The 17,681-nt window shown below is 41.4% G+C and overlaps 1 protein-coding gene across 1 annotated transcript in view; it reads left to right on the forward strand.

The window, feature by feature from the left end:
• LOC110947757 (rho GTPase-activating protein 42) overlaps positions 1–17,681 on the forward strand; it is a 65,286-nt gene that overhangs the window by 43,555 nt on the left and 4,050 nt on the right. The window contains 17 exon segments of the mRNA XM_022189063.2: positions 6,863–6,932; positions 6,935–6,963; positions 7,190–7,300; positions 8,682–8,786; positions 9,584–9,713; positions 10,124–10,224; positions 10,803–10,912; positions 13,264–13,342; positions 13,656–13,695; positions 14,002–14,064; positions 14,262–14,336; positions 14,913–14,997; positions 15,197–15,255; positions 15,865–15,970; positions 16,198–16,357; positions 16,852–17,002; positions 17,277–17,672. Of these exon segments, the coding sequence (XP_022044755.2) occupies positions 6,863–6,932; positions 6,935–6,963; positions 7,190–7,300; positions 8,682–8,786; positions 9,584–9,713; positions 10,124–10,224; positions 10,803–10,912; positions 13,264–13,342; positions 13,656–13,695; positions 14,002–14,064; positions 14,262–14,336; positions 14,913–14,997; positions 15,197–15,255; positions 15,865–15,970; positions 16,198–16,357; positions 16,852–17,002; positions 17,277–17,672 (1,870 nt within the window).

Below are 17,681 nucleotides of genomic sequence, written 5' to 3' on the forward strand. Positions count from 1 at the left end.
CCTATCCCCCGCAAAACATTAGCCCAACTAGAGAGAGATAAAAGGCAGACATCACGAGTGGCTGAGCAACTTTCCACTGTTCCCAGAATCTGGAGAGATCTGCAGGCTGTCTGACCCTTCCAGTTACTGCGCTTCATGTCTGAGAACATCAGATGAATAAACGGGGAGCTCTTGCCTTATATGGGAATGCTGCGAGTAATCCCGCTGAGGTTACGTACCAGTGTATCGGCTTCCTAGGAACAAGCATAACACTTCCGCGGCCATGATGACGCAGCAGCAGATTGACTGCAGCACTATAGGACATATTAGGCACAGTCTGCTTCACACAAGGCTGAACCAAATGTTTTGGAATAAAGCCCCCCAAAACTTTGCACAGTTTACAGCAAATACTCATCGAGAAAGCCTCCGAGAACCCAAACAATCATGTGTTTTCACTGGAACACCATATGTGCCGGCTGCCAACCTGGCATGTAGACCTGACATTGTTACACTTCCAGTTTTTTTCAGTTTCAGATATGTTTTTCTGCGAGCTGAAACTTGATGACTTCCCAGGAAAAGATGGGTGCTTTCAGAAGTGAAATAAGGAATGAAAACCTGTGCTGGTTTCTGTCACTGTGTCAACACAGCCAGCTGTCCGTCGTGGTTAGTGTTCATCCGCTAATTTACGAACCGATCCTCTATCACACTGATATCTCAGACCTGCTGTTACATGCGTGTTTTTTTTTTCTTTAATCTGAAAACCATTAGAGGTAAACTGCCTGAAGCTTCATCGACGGTATTTGTGTCTGTACATGTGTGTTTGTTGGTTGTCTTGAAATTTAAACAGACCCCAGGGACACTTTCTCAAGAAAACACCAGGGGGTGTCTAACTGGTGGGTGGCATTCTTCCCGTTTGAAATTTTGACACCATTATATTCCCTACTAGGGTCTTCTTGAACATTAGGGGCACCGTAGGGGTCCCACACTGGCTGAGTGTGAAGAATTAGTGCAAACAGACCCAGATGGGAGTCAGATGGCCAACGATAATTTGCACTGTCACACAAAGGGAGTTCAGACATCAAATGCTGCTCGACTAGTTATGGTCTCCAAAGGCAGACATGACATTTTCATCCATGCTATGAAATCCCAAAATATACTTGACAAGACGCTGTGGAGTAAAGGGATCAATTAAAATGGTTCGGGGATACGCTTGCCAGCTGTGGCCTTCGCTAAAACATCTTCAATCATACAGATATGAGCAGTTTATTTTTATACTTTCATTAACCTTGGGATGTTATGATCAGCCAGTAGACCTTGGTTAAGTACCGAAAGCCCGTCCGTGTATCCATACAAATACTTGCAATCAAGGATGGGGAATCATTTTTATTTTCAAGGGAACTGAATTGTGATATCATAGTCTTATTGTGTTATTGTTTTATGAAATTCTTTTGCGTGATTAAGATCCCATTTAGACTCAAAATACTCAGCTTTGAGCAACAATTTGTGTCTGACACTGTTTTTCCATTAAAAAGTTATATTCTCCTAAGAAATGTTTAAAACAGACATCACTAACTAGTCCCTCAATGAAAAAACCATGATCTATGAATGTTTTCCATTTCAAATATATAACCACTTGACACAAGATGTCACCTACATCACTGGAAGAACGTTGTCAATGTATGTGGGATGCAGGCTTTCAGTTTCCATATCACAAGTACACAAAAGTAAGTAAGTTGCCAATTGCAGCAGGATTGGTTTCCAGACTAATTGTGATATTACAAATCCTGCCCGTAGGCACAAACCTTAAACTGAGGTTTTAAGGAAGCATATGCAAGCTTTCCACTGTGGAAAGAAGAATTTAATAACATTCTTCTGGTGTCGGCTCTGAACATGCATCATTCGGTACAGTGTAGCTCGACCACTAAAGAGCAGTAAGATTGACCCAAATAGATTTTGGGGGTGAAGGGAGACTTTAATGGAAACAGATTCTGTTCTGAAAATGCCACCAAATGCTGTCAGACCAAGAAAACTTAAATCTTATGCATGGTGAGTTAATTTTTTTGTTGCGGTGTGTTTATGGATTATTAGCTGTGATCACAGTTGTCCCAGCTGTTTAAATACAGTCCATCCAAAGATGGAAGTGATGTTCTGGAAATGGACACACACACACACATATACACATTGCATAATAAACTCTATGGATTGTCAGCTAATATATTAAGGATTCATCAAAAACCACGCACTGCAATAAGTCAAGAAAAATGCAATCAGACTCAAAGTTTGTGGTGCAAAACCAACAAAATGTGTAAATAATGTGATGCAGATTGAACACATTTCTTTTCGTTATTCTCATATCTGTCCCATCACTTTCCACTGTGCCCTACCCAATAAACCAGAAACACCATTAAAACAATCTTTCAAAAAGTAATTACTTTTCCCCCTGATCATCAGAATTTCACGAGGCAGTCAAAGTAGACCTTGAGAGGTCGGTCTTTACCTGTTTGAAGGCAGCAGCCAGCCACTGTAAATATATCAGCTTCTTGTCATTTGGCAAAAGCAATCTATATTAAATTACCTTGCATTACAAACAGTGACGACATCCAGAATTATATTAGAAGCGAAGGGACTGAAAGAACAGTAAGTCAAGAGTATTATGTGTTATTTTTGGTATGTATTATTTTAAAAGTAATTAATAAACAATAAGATGAAAAGCAAACAAGGAAGTTGTCACATTACGCATTATCTACTGTTTAAGTTGTCATCATATATTCACATAACCTCTGAAACTGATGATTGGTTCTTATGGATAACTAATCTCACTATTATGTTATTTCTGTATTCATGGAACTTCTTAACCTGAGAATTGAAGGGTTTCCTTTTTTATCCTTTATCTAACCCACATTATCTTCCGCACAATGACTTCACGGAATCATTTTGAAGGATGAACTGACACGACGGCTTGTGGTCTTATTATATTTCTTTCGAATATATTCTCTCCTCTCTGGAGCTGAAAGTGACACTGAACACAAGACGGTTTGGTGCCTGCGTTTCCTGTCAGTCCCTCTCGGTAGTGAACATTTTTGGATAGCCCTCAATGCCTTTGGGTTTAATAAAGCTGAACTGCTGCGAAAACTGTCTTTATAAATAAACTCACAAGTGACCGACTATTTAAGGTCACTCAGTGATGTAATCTTTAACCTTTAAAGCTGGATGCTGCAGTTATTGAAATGGACAGTGAGATGAAATGCTGAACTAAACAAACTCTGAACTGACACTTGATATAAAATCTGAATGAATGAATGAATGAATGAATTACCTCCAACACAACCACGGTGGTCTGAGAGATTTCTTTAGCCATGGACTTAGTCATGAGCAGTGCTGACCTATGACACAGTTCAAAACAAATAGTCATCAAATGTGTCATCTTAACAAGTAGTTCTAAACTTCCAGATGATTCAAGCTGTTTTTTTCCGACCTTTTTATCTCTGGGTTGCATGGTGAGAGAGGTTTTGCTTGATCTTGACAGAGAGATGTCTAAAGGATCCCTATAGGGTACACTATAGACCGAAATCCAAGAGCTTGTTAGGAGACATTCTCAACGCATAATAAAGATGTTTTTGAAGATGGATTTTATGAAGATACCAGTTTTTTTTAAGTTGTTTTTTTTAAACTCCTGGCAGCGTTACTCACTCTAATAGTCCTTCTGAAATCAGATACAAAGGAAATATCTGTGTTTACCAGCAACACACATAATATATTTTGTACTTTCATTTTATTACTCTAGATTTATTACATGTCACACAAAGCAAAAGCACTGATAATTTTTTTTTTTTAGACTAAAGCTTCGCGGTACACCTCACATACTAATCATGGTCTATTTAGAGGTCTGGGTATTTGTTTTTGAACTCCTCACAAGCAGATGTTTGTAATTATTTCCTGTTAATTGGCCATCTTCTTTCTTTCTGTGATGTCTCCTCAGGAAGTGGGATTCCAGGTAAGGAGGGAGACATTTTTTTTGGCTTTGCAGCAAAGTAACTGAACTCAATCTGAAGCCTTGTGTTCTCACCGTCTCCCCTGTGGAGCCAAGACCAGCTCGTGTGTGGTGGAGCATCAAAATAACCTAGCTATTGCTATTTAATCGCCATTCTGGACCCGTGCTCCAATTAGCTGTCTCTAATGAGCTCATAGAGATAGGTTGCGGAGTTATCCCTTTCATGTCACTGCTCAGAGAATCCGTTTAAGATAAATGCGTCGGTGAAACATGCTACGCGTGACGTCTCGCCGTGGATGTTTGTGTTATTCCAGGGTGTTGGACAGAAATGAGGAAGTGTGGTGGAATATTGTGTGATATCTGGGGTTGTTCGCTCTATACACACACACACACACACACACACACACACACACACACACACACACACACACACACACACACACACACACACACACACACACACACAGACACAGACAGACACATCCGACCTCCCTTGCCACTTACATCTGTTACCATGGTGATGAGAGGCTCAGAAATGATGGCCCTGAGGCTTGTTAGGGCCAGTGTCAAAAACGGCAATGTACAGCTAGCGTCCAAATATTCCTCCCGTGGTCTTCATGTCTGTTCTCAGCATCTTTTCCGAAGCAAGAACAGAGCACCTGATGACCAGAAGATAGGCCGCCTGCTGTTGATCTCATCATTTCCCTCCCTGCAACATTATATTAGCAATTAGCAAAGTTGCTCATAGTACAGCTGGCATCAAAGCGCTCTTAACGGCAACATGAGACTACACCAGTTAGAAATTCCACTACAGAGCAATCTGCATCAGAATATTCTCTTCCTGCGTCTGATTTATTCATGAGCGCCAACAAAGCAATCAGATGAGGAAATCTCCCAAGTGATAGGTTCATGTGTGTTTTGTGCACGACAGACTGTTGGGAAGTACTTTGACTTTATTCATCCCCAGATAGCTGATTGCTCTCCGGCGCTGGTGTCAGTTTGTGTCAGAAACTCCCACCTCATGTGTGCTTTGGGGTAGATCTATCCACACCGATGTCTTCTGTCCCCCACGTGTCGGGCTTCAAAGCCCTTCGCTTTTTACCACCTTCCCGATGAGAGTCTTTGCAATTTAAATCGCTCATATTCCGCTCTGATTGCAGAAACATATCCGGGGGGGTTGGAAGTTGGGGGGGGATGCACCGAACACATGGACCGGCCAACAAACACCTGGTGTACTGCTAGGGTATCATTACCACGGCACCAGTTTATACACGTCCTGCTTGGATCAAAACAAAGCAGTGCACTTTGGGTGACTTAATCAGGTTGGCTCTGCCTCACAGATTCACTGCAGCTCTGAGTCACTGCCTGCTCTTTGCAAGTGTGAAAGAGTTAGTCCAGGCGTACAGAGGAGTTTGTTTTTTTCTTTCTTTCTTTCTTTTTTTTAGTGAGGAGTTTTCTGGCAAGCTCACACTGGTCAGCAGTGCCGGGAGATTCCTGCTGTGACTGTGAGGCTCAGCTAAACCTAAAGCTCTTAATTTAATGTGATCCTCCATGAGTGTGTGTGTGTGTTTCTGGGCTGTGTGTGTGTTTTCCCCAGGGCTTCAGCTGTATGCATGCTCACAAAATAATGTCATGTCAACAGCACTGACAATGGTGGAGCAGATAGTGAGCTCCCTTTTGTTCTCTAATAAAACAATCCTAAAGGGAAATTTATTTCCTGTCAGTATGATATCATTTCTTAATCATTTGTTTATTTTTCTATCCACCTGTTTATTTGTTTCTTTGTTTCAGAAAAGAGGGCATAGGCACAATTGATTTTTTTTTCTCACCCCCATTCCAGAAAAGATCATTTCTGGGCCAGACATGACAAGAAAGATGGAAATAAGATGCTACTACATGAAATTATCTATTGATTTCTCTGCTGTACTTGTGATGGTTATGTAGGAGCGTTACCGTGTCTGCTGGTGAATTCCTCCATTCTGTTTAACTGCTCTGGGGGCTGCTGAAGCAGAACGCCGTTCTAGGTCATATCAGTAGCTCATAGATTAGACTTGCTAAATTTCAGGGCCATGGGAATGAAAACAAACAAGCAGGATCTGGTTACAGTGGCCATTTCCTCACACTTTCCCCACCCCCCACCCCTTATTCTGTCTGTCCTCTAGCTCCTTTATGAATGTTTGCGTAGCGAGATGGGCATTAAGTAGGCACAGCTTGGTTTGGAGGTCAGACTTGCAGATGAGACACTTGAATGCCCTGATGCAGACAGGTTCTCTCTGCTTGGACAGAGTTTGATTAAGGCCTGCAAATTGGATCGTTTTTTGGTGTGAAATGTCCAATCTCTTAGTCCATATGCTGTATAGATGGGCATCTGGCATGAAAAGCCCATTTCCTGTCCCTTCCTCAACGTCTTCTGGAACACTGTGTCTCGACTCCTGGGACTCGTGGCTATTGAGCTTGACTTGTCTTTCCAGGTGGATAGCGGCGCATAACAAGGAGGGGAGAAAATGCAAACGGCATCCAGCCGGTCCTGTCTGTGACGGTGCCAAATGCATTATGCTATTGGTGATTTACAGTGTTATGTATTTTGCTGTGAACTTATGTCCCCAGCTGGGGCAGCGTGAGAATTACAGCGCATATTTCTCAGAAGCCCCGCTGATAATGCACAGCCATGCCGACATTGTCTGCTCATCATTACACATGTCATATGCCGCTTTTAGGACCTGTAATAACGTATTGACAGGAATTTTAAATGACATGGGGCAAATGGCATGTGAAAATGTAGTTAGACCTCCACCTAGTGGCAATGCAATCACATACCCCAAGATCAAGAATGGGTAACCTATTTCTGGTAATGTTTAAGCCCCTTTGTATTTCTTTTGGGCCTTTTTTTAGGAGGGGAAGAAGAAGTTCGATAAGGAAACAGAGAAATATTACTCCACGCTAGAGAGACACCTCAGCTTGTCATCCAAAAGAAAGAGGCATATCTGCAGGAGGTAAGACCAGAACAAATTTCCTCATCCCCAACATGTCTTTGAATAATGTGGTTTTATGGTCAGCTGAGCGTCCCTCGGAAAATAAAGCTATTGTTTGTGCGCTATTCTCTGCTCCTTAAGCACACACTGTTGCCATGTGGAGATGTAAGCATTAACTCTCTGTCTACACAGGTCTGACCTCGGTCTTTGTTACGACTCTAAACCTGCTTTGTTTGTTCATTCTCAGGCCGACACACAGATTGATAAGGAGAGACAACTCTTCTATGATGCATCTCTTGAGTACGTTTTCAAAATACAAGAAGTGCAAGAAAAGAAGAAATTTGAGTTTGTAGAGCCGGTAAGAGACGTATCAGTTTTGCATATTTCTGTATCCTCAGTTAGTGCTGAATGCATATTGAAGTTGCAGTAATAGCTGTGGCTTTTTTCCGCTGTATATTTAGATAAAAGATTAGTTTTAGTGGCACATAGTCAAAACAACATCAGATCTTTGTACTTACGGCTACTGGAAGTGGCTTTTTAAATGTCTGTTGTGCCTCCCTTGAGTGAAGGCAGCCGCAATTATACATCTCTCCAAGGTACAAACACTATATGTCTGCACTTGAATATTCCACACATTTGTCATCTTCATCACAAATTCTCTGTAATATAGTCGATCCATTTAGCCGGTGGATAAAATTAGATGAAGTATTTGTTGTCAAACACAACAAGACAAAGTGCAAGTGCAAATCAAAGGCTTCATATAAGCGGCCGCATTACAGATATGTAAAGTCAATTCTAACATGTTTAGTGCAGAGGTTGTCGGGAAGCAATAAATTCTGTAGGTGTTAAAAAGTCTGCGAACGTGACATGGGAGCAAAGACTCTGTTTTAAAAGCCCCACTCTCGTTTGTTTACATCTACTGGCAAGTTACCCACAACCCAGGCCAGAAATGTAAATCTCCAGGCTCCAGGTATTGCTGGGGAAAAAATGACAAGGCTCAACCTTGCCTGTGATGAATCTGGGCACAGATAAGATGGTTCATCCTTGAACATTTGATATACCAAGCCTCATCCCAGAAATCAAATCAGTGGTTGTGTCTGAGGATTTGACTGAGAGCAGCTCTATGTTTGCGGGATCTTCCATGCTAGAGATGGGATCAGTTTTTCCTCCCAACAATACTCCTGGTGCTTTTTCTCTTCAATGGTCAAGGATGTTTGTGTGTTATACAGAAAATAAGATCAATATCTGTCAGCCATAAAGAGCCACAGTTTTCTGAAACTTTTCCTTTTTGTGTGTGTCTCTCGTTATCTCTTATATGCAGTGTTCAGTGCATCATTGTGAAAGTGTTTCATTTCAACTAATACGCTAATTAACGATAACTTAATTTGTTGTAACTGACAGTGCGATATGAACATCATAATTAGAGTTTTCCTTCAAATGTGGGTTGACAGTTACTTTGACAAAATGAGTGATAGCACAGAATTAAACTGAACAGTGTTACTTTTAGATGACAGTGTAATAATTTAATGCATGGCTGAGAAAATCCTGATGTTTTATAGATACAAAATTATAATTAGTGTGACTATGATAGTGATTATTGTTTCTTGTGCTCATAATTAATGGTGTGTTTTTTTTTCCACAATATACCTTTCAAAATGTGCTCCATCTTGTGAATTGGTAGTCAAGCTCCATAATCTTTAATAACTCAATAAATCACTTTGCATACTGTCCCTCTCCAGCTCCTGGCCTTTCTTCAGGGTTTGTTTACATTCTACCATGAAGGATATGAGCTGGCTCATGAATTTGAGCCGTACAAACAGCAGCTCCAGTTCAACCTACAGAACGTAAGTCTCAACACCTCAGGGGTTGTATACAAAGGCAACCAGCCACGTAATCAAATTCTGCAGCTTATCATACCCTGATATAACAAGCAGAGTTTTCACAAATGGATAGCTGCGTGATTAAATGGAATTCTTCACTGCACAGAGGATCGATATTTTCAGCGTTGCATTGCAGGCAGTTACTGCGGGCCATTTAATGGTACTGTGTCAAAACAGACTTGGAGTCGGGAGTAAACCTGCAGCTGTTGCTCTGCCCCCGACGTCCATCTCTATGACCTCACCAATTCCAGCCTGAGGGTTCAAATTTCTCTCTGACCCAAAATGTCAGTGCCACTGCCCTGACAATTTTCACTCGGTAACCCTTTCTCCATGTCGTTGGATGCAGTGAGCTCTAATAGGTACCGGAGAAGGTGAGGCTGTCTCAGCACTCTATGAAACAGCCCCATGGTGACCCTTATGACTCCACAAAAAGAGGATTAACAACGGAGCCTTTGCTCTAATTTTAGATCCCCTCAAATAAGTTTTTTCTTCTGATACAGTAATAAAAATGTAATGTTTTGGAAATAGATTAGTGTCTGTATTTCCCAACGGCTCGCAAATGTCCGTTATTCTTTTCCTCAGGTGTTCTCATGCAGCTGCACAAATACGAAACATTTGTCAATTGTTGGACATTTTTCTTTTATTTGTTGTCGGAGGCAAATAAGGTCATTTTTTTCAATGAGAAATCACAACAAAATGCCAGTATAATGGAGTTCATTTGTTCGAGGCTTGATAACATAATCCTGCTTTTTTCCACATAGACACGGAACAACTTTGTGAGCACCAAGCAGGAAGTGGAGAAGCTGATGAAGAGGATAAGGTCTGCAGATCAGGATTATAAACCCCCCGGCCAGTGGACGATGGAGGGCTTCCTGTACGTCCAGGAAAAACGTGAGTCTTCCTCACTGGACTCTAAGCCTTCGGGGCTTTTTCTCCCCACCTCGCCCCCCCAATCCTCTACTTATAAGTGCATGGTTTTACATTCATCACCATAAACATGTCTTGAGTTCTCTCTCATGCCTCTGCAAAAAAGATCCTCTTGCACAGAGCTCATAATTCATCCTGTTTACAGATTCACTTTGATGTGCTCTCAAACAGGGATTGTATGGGGGTGGAGGGGCAGGGTTGGGGGAGGAAGAACCAAAAATGGTAGATTTTTATCAGCTGCAATAAACAACTTTTGATTTATCGCGCTTAAATTGCAAATTGATTTTCAGAAGTCTTTCCAGAAGCCTGTAATTCAGAGGAAAAAAGATACATTTTTGGCTCAGCTATTTTTCTTCCTCATGTTTCCCTCCTAGGTCCTCTCGGATGCACTTGGATACGTCACTACTGCACGTATGACAAAGGCAGCAAGACCTTCTCCATGAGCAACACTGAAACTAAATCATCTGGAAAACAGGTAGTTTAGTTTGTTTTCGGTGTCTTTTGCTTAGTTGCACATTCAAAGTGAGAGAAGACTGAGCAAGTGTACTCTGTGTGGGTGAAACAAAGAGGCTGCTTGAGGCCTATCAGAATGTTTCACCTCACAGGGACTAAAAGGGAAAAATTCAAAGTCGCAGAACTGAAAAATGGGCACAGAAAACAAAGGACTTGTTAACTCAAAGAACACTAATCTTCAGAGATATCAAATTCCACAAATAACAAGAAAGGGGAGAAATGAAAGTAACCCTTAACAGAGTCTGAGTTTTTTGTTTCACTGAACAGATTTACTTTAGTTGTAAGAATTTACACTTAAGAATAACTGTCAGAATAACTTCAAATTATGACAGATATTTATTTCACACTTTGTCTGTTAGATCAAGAAACTCATCCTGTAAGTTTTAGTTTTCACTAATTGGATGTTTCCAGACTTTTAGACTTGTATTTCCATTTACATAGGCACAATTAGAGTTTAAACCTTAACAAATCGATTCATACTTCTGTTTGTATTCATTTGTTTAGCTTATACTTGGTAATAATTATTGTTTTTATTTTCAGAATGGCCTCGTCCTGAATCAGCCTGAGATGTTCAAGCTCAAGTCCTGCATTCGGAGGAAAACGGACTCCATCGACAAGCGTTTCTGCTTTGATATTGAAGTGGTGGAGAGGTCTGTGATGCATATTCCCTATAATGTCTGACTTTAATGGACTGGAAAAGTGCACAGAATGTGATATTTAATACAATAACCCCCACTTCTAAGTCAGTATGTTTGAAGAAAACACATTGCACATCACCTAATTCAATATCAGCAAGTCAGTATGCTGTCTTAGTATGTTGCACTTTATGCTACATAACATACGGGTTTGTGGATAGTAATTGTTGCCATGTTGTTATTCACATATGGAAGTAATTTTTTTTTGCAGTGACAAATAACAACTGAGTTATTTTACGACTGATAAACTGCATGCTGGATGTTTTGTTCTCGTGCATTTTGTGTCCTGTTGAACCCAGCTGTTACTGGAAATTAGCCTCAGATTAGCCCACAAAGTACACAACATTTGAACATGCAAGAGCTGTTCAGGTTTGATTAACATCTTCAAAGACCCAGTTTGCCATCATTAGATGTCCTCAGCTCTGTTTGTGTCCTGCATGTTCCTCCAGCCCTCTCCCTCTCAAGGCCTTGTTTGCTGTATGTGTGGAATGTCAGTATGTATCCTATTTTTGAACCCATTCCGTCTTTTCTCTGTGTTCATGTCAATGTAGAAATGACATCTATCGTGGAACACTTTTCAGACCACTTCAGTTTTTCTGTAAAGTCCGGTATGTGAACTGACCAGTGCTGCCCTTTTCAGAGCAGTTGCATGTGCTGCATGTGTGCTGCTAATCGTATTATGCACTCAGTCTGAAATCCAGACCTAATGAAACGCTGTCACCTTCTTACTTTACTTTCACAAAATCAGACACCACTTGGCCAATATGGGCTGCAGGATACATTCTTGAATTCTTTCTACTTATCTGCACTCACTTAAGTAACACACTGATTTATGTAATTGAACTTCAGTTGATCATTTTTGTGTCTTGAGAAGTGTTTTTTAAAGCTTTGTGGGAACATCCGTAATTGATTTGAATATTACTGGGGGAAAAGATCAGGGACCGACCAAAGATCTAGACACCTTTAAGTAGCTGCCAGCTGATTCATTGTAGTTGCATTGGCCAAGCATCATGAAAGCTTGATATGAACTCATTATTACGATGTGCACCTCTTCAACGCAGAGTTAGCTCATCACTGTGTGTTAATGTTGCACTGCGGCAGCACTGCTCACCCTTGGTAAGTGTTGCCGGCGCAGACGATAACTGCAGTTTATTTGCAGGACAACTCATTTATCAAAAAGTGTGATGCCCCAAGGTGCGTGTTCCAGCCACAAGGACAATGTGGGCCAAGCGCCAGTCAGCTTCAAGCTCATCCATTCATCCTCATTATAATAAACATGCTGTTGCACCTATAGCCCAGCTATAATCAGGCCAACCATCTCCGAACCTCATCGTTGTTAAAGGGTTGGTTCACCCAAATTACTAAAGGGGTATTCATGCAAATAATTGAATTTTACTTGCCCAGATTTTGAGAGATCTCCCCCTGAGACCTCCAGTGCAACCCCAATAAATAGACTTTCATTTGCGGTGCGCAAAGCAATGAAAGAATGTTATTAAAGTGTAGCAGCAATATTTCTATAAAGAGTGTCCCTGGTGCTTTGGATATTACCCAGACCTCACTGTCAATTGTTTTCATAGCAACTTAGCAACAAATACCTGCAATGAAAACGTAAACCAGGTTGTGATATCGATTAGAGAAGCAGAGTCAGTTTTTCTGGAAAGAGATGTTGTTATTGAATCTTCCAGTGTTTCCAGTGCTGTGAGCATCACAACTGTATATATTTTCTTCCACATTCTATGTGACTGGTTGGAGGTATTGATCTTAGACAGCTCAAAAACTGGTCAAATACATCGAGAACTGTCGGCATCACAAAATATCGCTAGGGATAGAAATCTGGGGGGTTTGTAATTTGGTTGAAATGACCCGTTAATTATAACACATGCAAGGTGACATGGCTCCATGCTGTACTAACTATCGCTTTTGGGTGGGGTGAAGTTCTTCATTTGCCAGTATCATAAGATATTGTTGTTTTATTGTTTCAGTACTCGCTGCAGATGATTTTTAGGTCACTTTCAGCTACGTAGCACAAGGGCAGAGTGATAGCAGATTAAAGTACATGCATGTTGGGTGCAAAAAATTACTTTACTTCACTTGAATATTAAGCACATGTCACTTTTAACTGGGAGTGGAATGTGGCGCACAAAGCCAAGCGAGGGCACAGTTTGAAGTCAAGCATTTGCACACGAGCTATTTTAGCTACACGAGTCCTTTTATAGCGGTCTGAGCCAGTGTAAACATGCTCTGTCTATGGGCCCCAAGGCAATGAGATCAGACTGGGACCAGCTTTTTCTCTTAAATCTTTCCAGGCACGGTGTTATGACACTGCAGGCACTGTCAGAGTCCAATAGAAGATTGTGGCTGGAGGCCATGGATGGCAAGGAGCCGGTGAGGATCTCTGCCTGATTATCTTTTGAAATATTCATTTTGTGCTGACTACTGTTTGGCCCCGGATGTTTTGTAATTGTTTTGAGACCCAAACAAACCCGAACAAAACTGAATAATTTGTCATTGGCACCCTCTACTGGTGGCTTCGGGATACTTATTTTTCACAAACCATGACCTCTCCATTTACTTTTGCTAGTGATAGAAAGAAGAGAATAATGTCTCACAGATTTTTTTGCAACTATGCTATAATTGTGTTGAGGTTGGAAGCAAAGGGTTCCTTAATTTAATGATGTTTTTTGTAAACTCTTTCTAGATCTACAACCTTCCAGCCATATTAAGCAAAAAGGAAGAGAGTAAGTGTGTTTTTTCTTTATGCTTTAATAACCCTTTCATCATTGAAATGCATGGTATCCGCTTTCTGAGGCTTAGACTAAGAGAAGGAAGTTTCCAACACACACATACGCCATTACCTATAGCTGTCTCTGTTCATTAACACAATTATTTGACATACGCCTACTCAGCTGACATAGCGGAGCCTGCCAGCGCAGGGTTTGTGTCTTATTAGTTTGAGCGCAGCCATAAGGGATTTTTCCTACATTATGCGTGGTTAACCTAGATGGTAATTGACATGTCAACCCTGTCCTTGTGTTGTATTGCAGCATTTCTTAATGAGGCAGGCTTTAACTTCATAAGGAAATGCATCGACCTGGTCGAGATGAGAGGTGAGGCTTTTAAATTTCTCCGCTTCCATGTCGCTTCCACATCCGACTCGAATGTGGTCAGACTGTGATTAGAATCAACAATGCGTTTCATCTATTAGTGGACACGACAACACATCGCACTGGCAGAAGTCTTGACTGAAAATAAAATCTTTCATCTTTATTCCTCTTAATGAATTTTCTTTTTCATTGCTCCATAGGCATAAATACAATGGGGCTGTACAGGATTGGAGGAGTCAACTCCAAAGTACAGAAGCTGATGACCACAGTCTTTTGTAAGTAGTTGAAAATGAAAGTGTCATCAGTGACCTTCTCATATGCCACATAGGGAAAAAAATGGAACATTTCTGCAATTATAAGTACCTGATTCACTATGTTCTCTTTCTGTGGTTTCAAAAGTTCTTGTATATGAGCAGTTTTTCTCACCATTTTCTCAGGCTGAATCTAATACTTTAGCAAACGTGATGTGATCCTGCAGATTAAGGAAAGAGGTCCTCCTTGTGGTGTGACAGTGTAACCGCCATCTGGCCTCATATTGCTTTGTCATTACTTTATTCAATTACCCGGCGTAATCCTGTTTGCATACATTTCATACATTTGAAGAGGAAATGTCTGAACGCATTACCAAAATCTCTCTAAAGCTTGATCTCCATCTCTGTGAGGCACCACACATGTACTCAGTGTACTTGCATTTATTTCAGATTATCCTATTTAGCCTCTTCACACAAGAAGACAGTCGGTGTTTTTAATTCTCTGTTAAGCAGCCTGTCAGGCCATGTCAACTTGCCTTGCTTTCCTAAGACAGTTCAAAGCTTAATCGCTGATATAAACATGAAATGTGTTTCTAATAGCGTCCAAGGCACCTGTGGACATGGATCTGGATCCAGAGACATGGGACAACAAAACTATCACCAGCGGCCTGAAGAATTACCTCAGGTCAGCTCGCCCCACCAGCTGCGCGTCCTTAACTGTCAGGAGTCATCATTGCCTCCATAATGCGTCTCTGAAACCTCTTTTGGTGTTAGTCATGCATTCAGCGCTGCCACTGACTCACAAGGGAAGGTGGCTGCATTCAAAATACCCATGTCACTTAGGAAATAAAATGCCAAATGTTCTTTTTCTTTTCCCCCATCAGATGTCTCTCAGAGCCTCTAATGACGTTCAAGCTCCACAAAGATTTTATCATGGCTGTCAGTAAGTGATTATAGAAATCTATTTATTTTTTACTGTAGCAAATTCTTTTCCTCATTAAGTACTTTTTATCATTGCCAGAAGATCATTTGACTCTTAGAATTCTATATCGTGAATTTGTATGTAACATTTTGAAGGAAATTTTATTTTGAACTGGTTTACGTCCACATTCAGTCATCTGAAGTGTGATCCAGGTCTTGACGGTAGAAAAATCAAACAAGCGAAGATTGAACCAATTAAACCGCCTCCATCCCAGAAGGCGGCTACATGCTCTGTGCGTCACATCACTGTGACATCGTGTCAAACTGTGAAGTTAAATTGGTTTAATCTGTGCTACTGTGCATCTTTCTACATGTCTGCATAGAGAATCTCAAATTGAATGTGAATAGAAAAACAGATCTTGAACAGTTTCAAGTTTTTTTTTTTTGTGTGTGTGTGCATGGCACGTTGACTGTGTAATTACAACTGAATATGAATATACTCTGATCACAGCCACTATAATGCTTATTTGATTAGTCTAAAATATTCTTAAAGTTAGTAATTGCCAGCTTGGCATTACTAGTTTCAGCACCTCACCCTCCTTATTATTTTAATTCGTGTTCTTTTCCTCAGAGTCTGATGACCAGAACTACAGGGTGTGTGCTGTTCATGCTTTGGTTCACAAGCTCCCTGAGAGGAACAAAGAAATGCTGGAGTTACTAATAAAACACCTTGTCACGTACGTGTTCCTGTATTAAATCAGCTACACTGCAGCCTTAAAAAAAGAAGTGACCCTATGAGACAAAATAAAAATTGTTGAATCGAGATAAAGCCGTGACAGTTTGGTCTTCACTGTATACATGTGTAGGTGTCTCTACAACTGTCTGTATCACTTAGTAAAACGTTACAGTATCAGCAGAGAACAGCATATTACATTTGCACAATGCTCATGTCGTCTACATGCAGAGTTTCTGCGCAAAACCAGTACAACCTGATGACGGTGTCAAACCTGGGTGTGATCTTCGGCCCCACCCTGATGCGGTCGCAAGAGGAGACTGTGGCTGCCATGATGAACATCAAATTCCAGAACATTGTGGTGGAGATACTAATTGAGAACTTCAATAAGGTGATCATCACGTTTGCAAATCTATCAGCACCATTTCATTATTATAATGTCTTCCTTTATAGGTCTTTAATTACAAAACCCAACTAACCACTGTGACTATGCCAGCTTTTTTCATATTTCCAATAATAGATATATGGGCAAAACCCTGAGAATGAACAATATATTTTGAAATCTTTGACAGATGGCACTAAACATATGCACATGTATGGGGAATATGGTCAATATCTTGTATTTGGAATTAAATATTACAAGATTCATGCAAATCCTAACATATTTTCTCCTAAATTCAACTGAGACACTGTTTCTGGATCAAAATGCAAATTTGTAGGTTATTACCGCTGGTTATATGTTCAGTAACCAAGTTGTGATTCTCTAGTATTCCTTTGTTTCATGGTGTAGATGTCATTTCCAGCTTTACAAGGTTGCTTATTAACTTAAAACTATGCCAACATACATGGAGATGGATCGATTGCGCTGTTTTTCTGGGCCTACAGATCTTCCACCAGCCTCCAGACCCCAACGTGCCCCTGCCTCAGCCCCAGAGCCGGCCTGGCTCTCGCCGGAGCAGAGCCATCTGTCTGTCCACAGGGCCCAGGAAACCCCGCAGCATCTACACCCCAACACTGTGCTTGGCAGATGCAGAAAGTGAGTACCAAAGCAGCGAACAGTGCCACAGGTCACCATATCTGCACACTGCCAATTGTCAGTCAGCAACCTTTAAAGTTGGTCAGACATCTGCACACACTGCCTCACTAATTTATTCAGATTAGTTGTTGATTTGGCTTATAAAGCTTCCAAATGAATAATATTTTTTCCAAAACTGGTGTATTTTCTCGTCTTAACCTGCACAGTAAGGCGTTTTCTTACCAAGCAGGTTTTAATGAGGGCCTTGTATGCCTCTTCACCGGTCCCTGCATAGGTGACACTTTCAGCAGCAGTCCCAGCAGCACCCCCATGGGCAGCATGGAGTCTCTGTCGTCCCATTCCTCCGAGCAGAACGCCTCCTCCAAAACAGCCTGTTCTGGACAGAGGACGAGTCATGACAAGTCGCTCCTGGATCTCCGCCGGACGCCGTCACAGCTCTCAAACGGCCCCAGGAGCGCCGCATGTGTCAGCAGTCCTGAGTCCAGCTCCAGGGAGGACACGGGACGTACAGATGGAGAGTCAGAGGACGCTCTCAGTCTGTCCTCAGTCAGCACAACACCCAGGCTGTCTCCCGCACCCAAAAAAGCCCCCCACTGCCGCCCTGACCTCTGGCCGGTGCTGCTGAACCGCTCCAGCGCTCCGTCTCTGAAATCGCTGCATATATCTGAAGGTAAGCTGA

The sequence above is a fragment of the Acanthochromis polyacanthus genome, chromosome 13 (genome assembly GCF_021347895.1).
Source record: "Acanthochromis polyacanthus isolate Apoly-LR-REF ecotype Palm Island chromosome 13, KAUST_Apoly_ChrSc, whole genome shotgun sequence".
In the NCBI taxonomy this organism is placed as follows: Eukaryota; Metazoa; Chordata; class Actinopteri; family Pomacentridae; genus Acanthochromis; species Acanthochromis polyacanthus.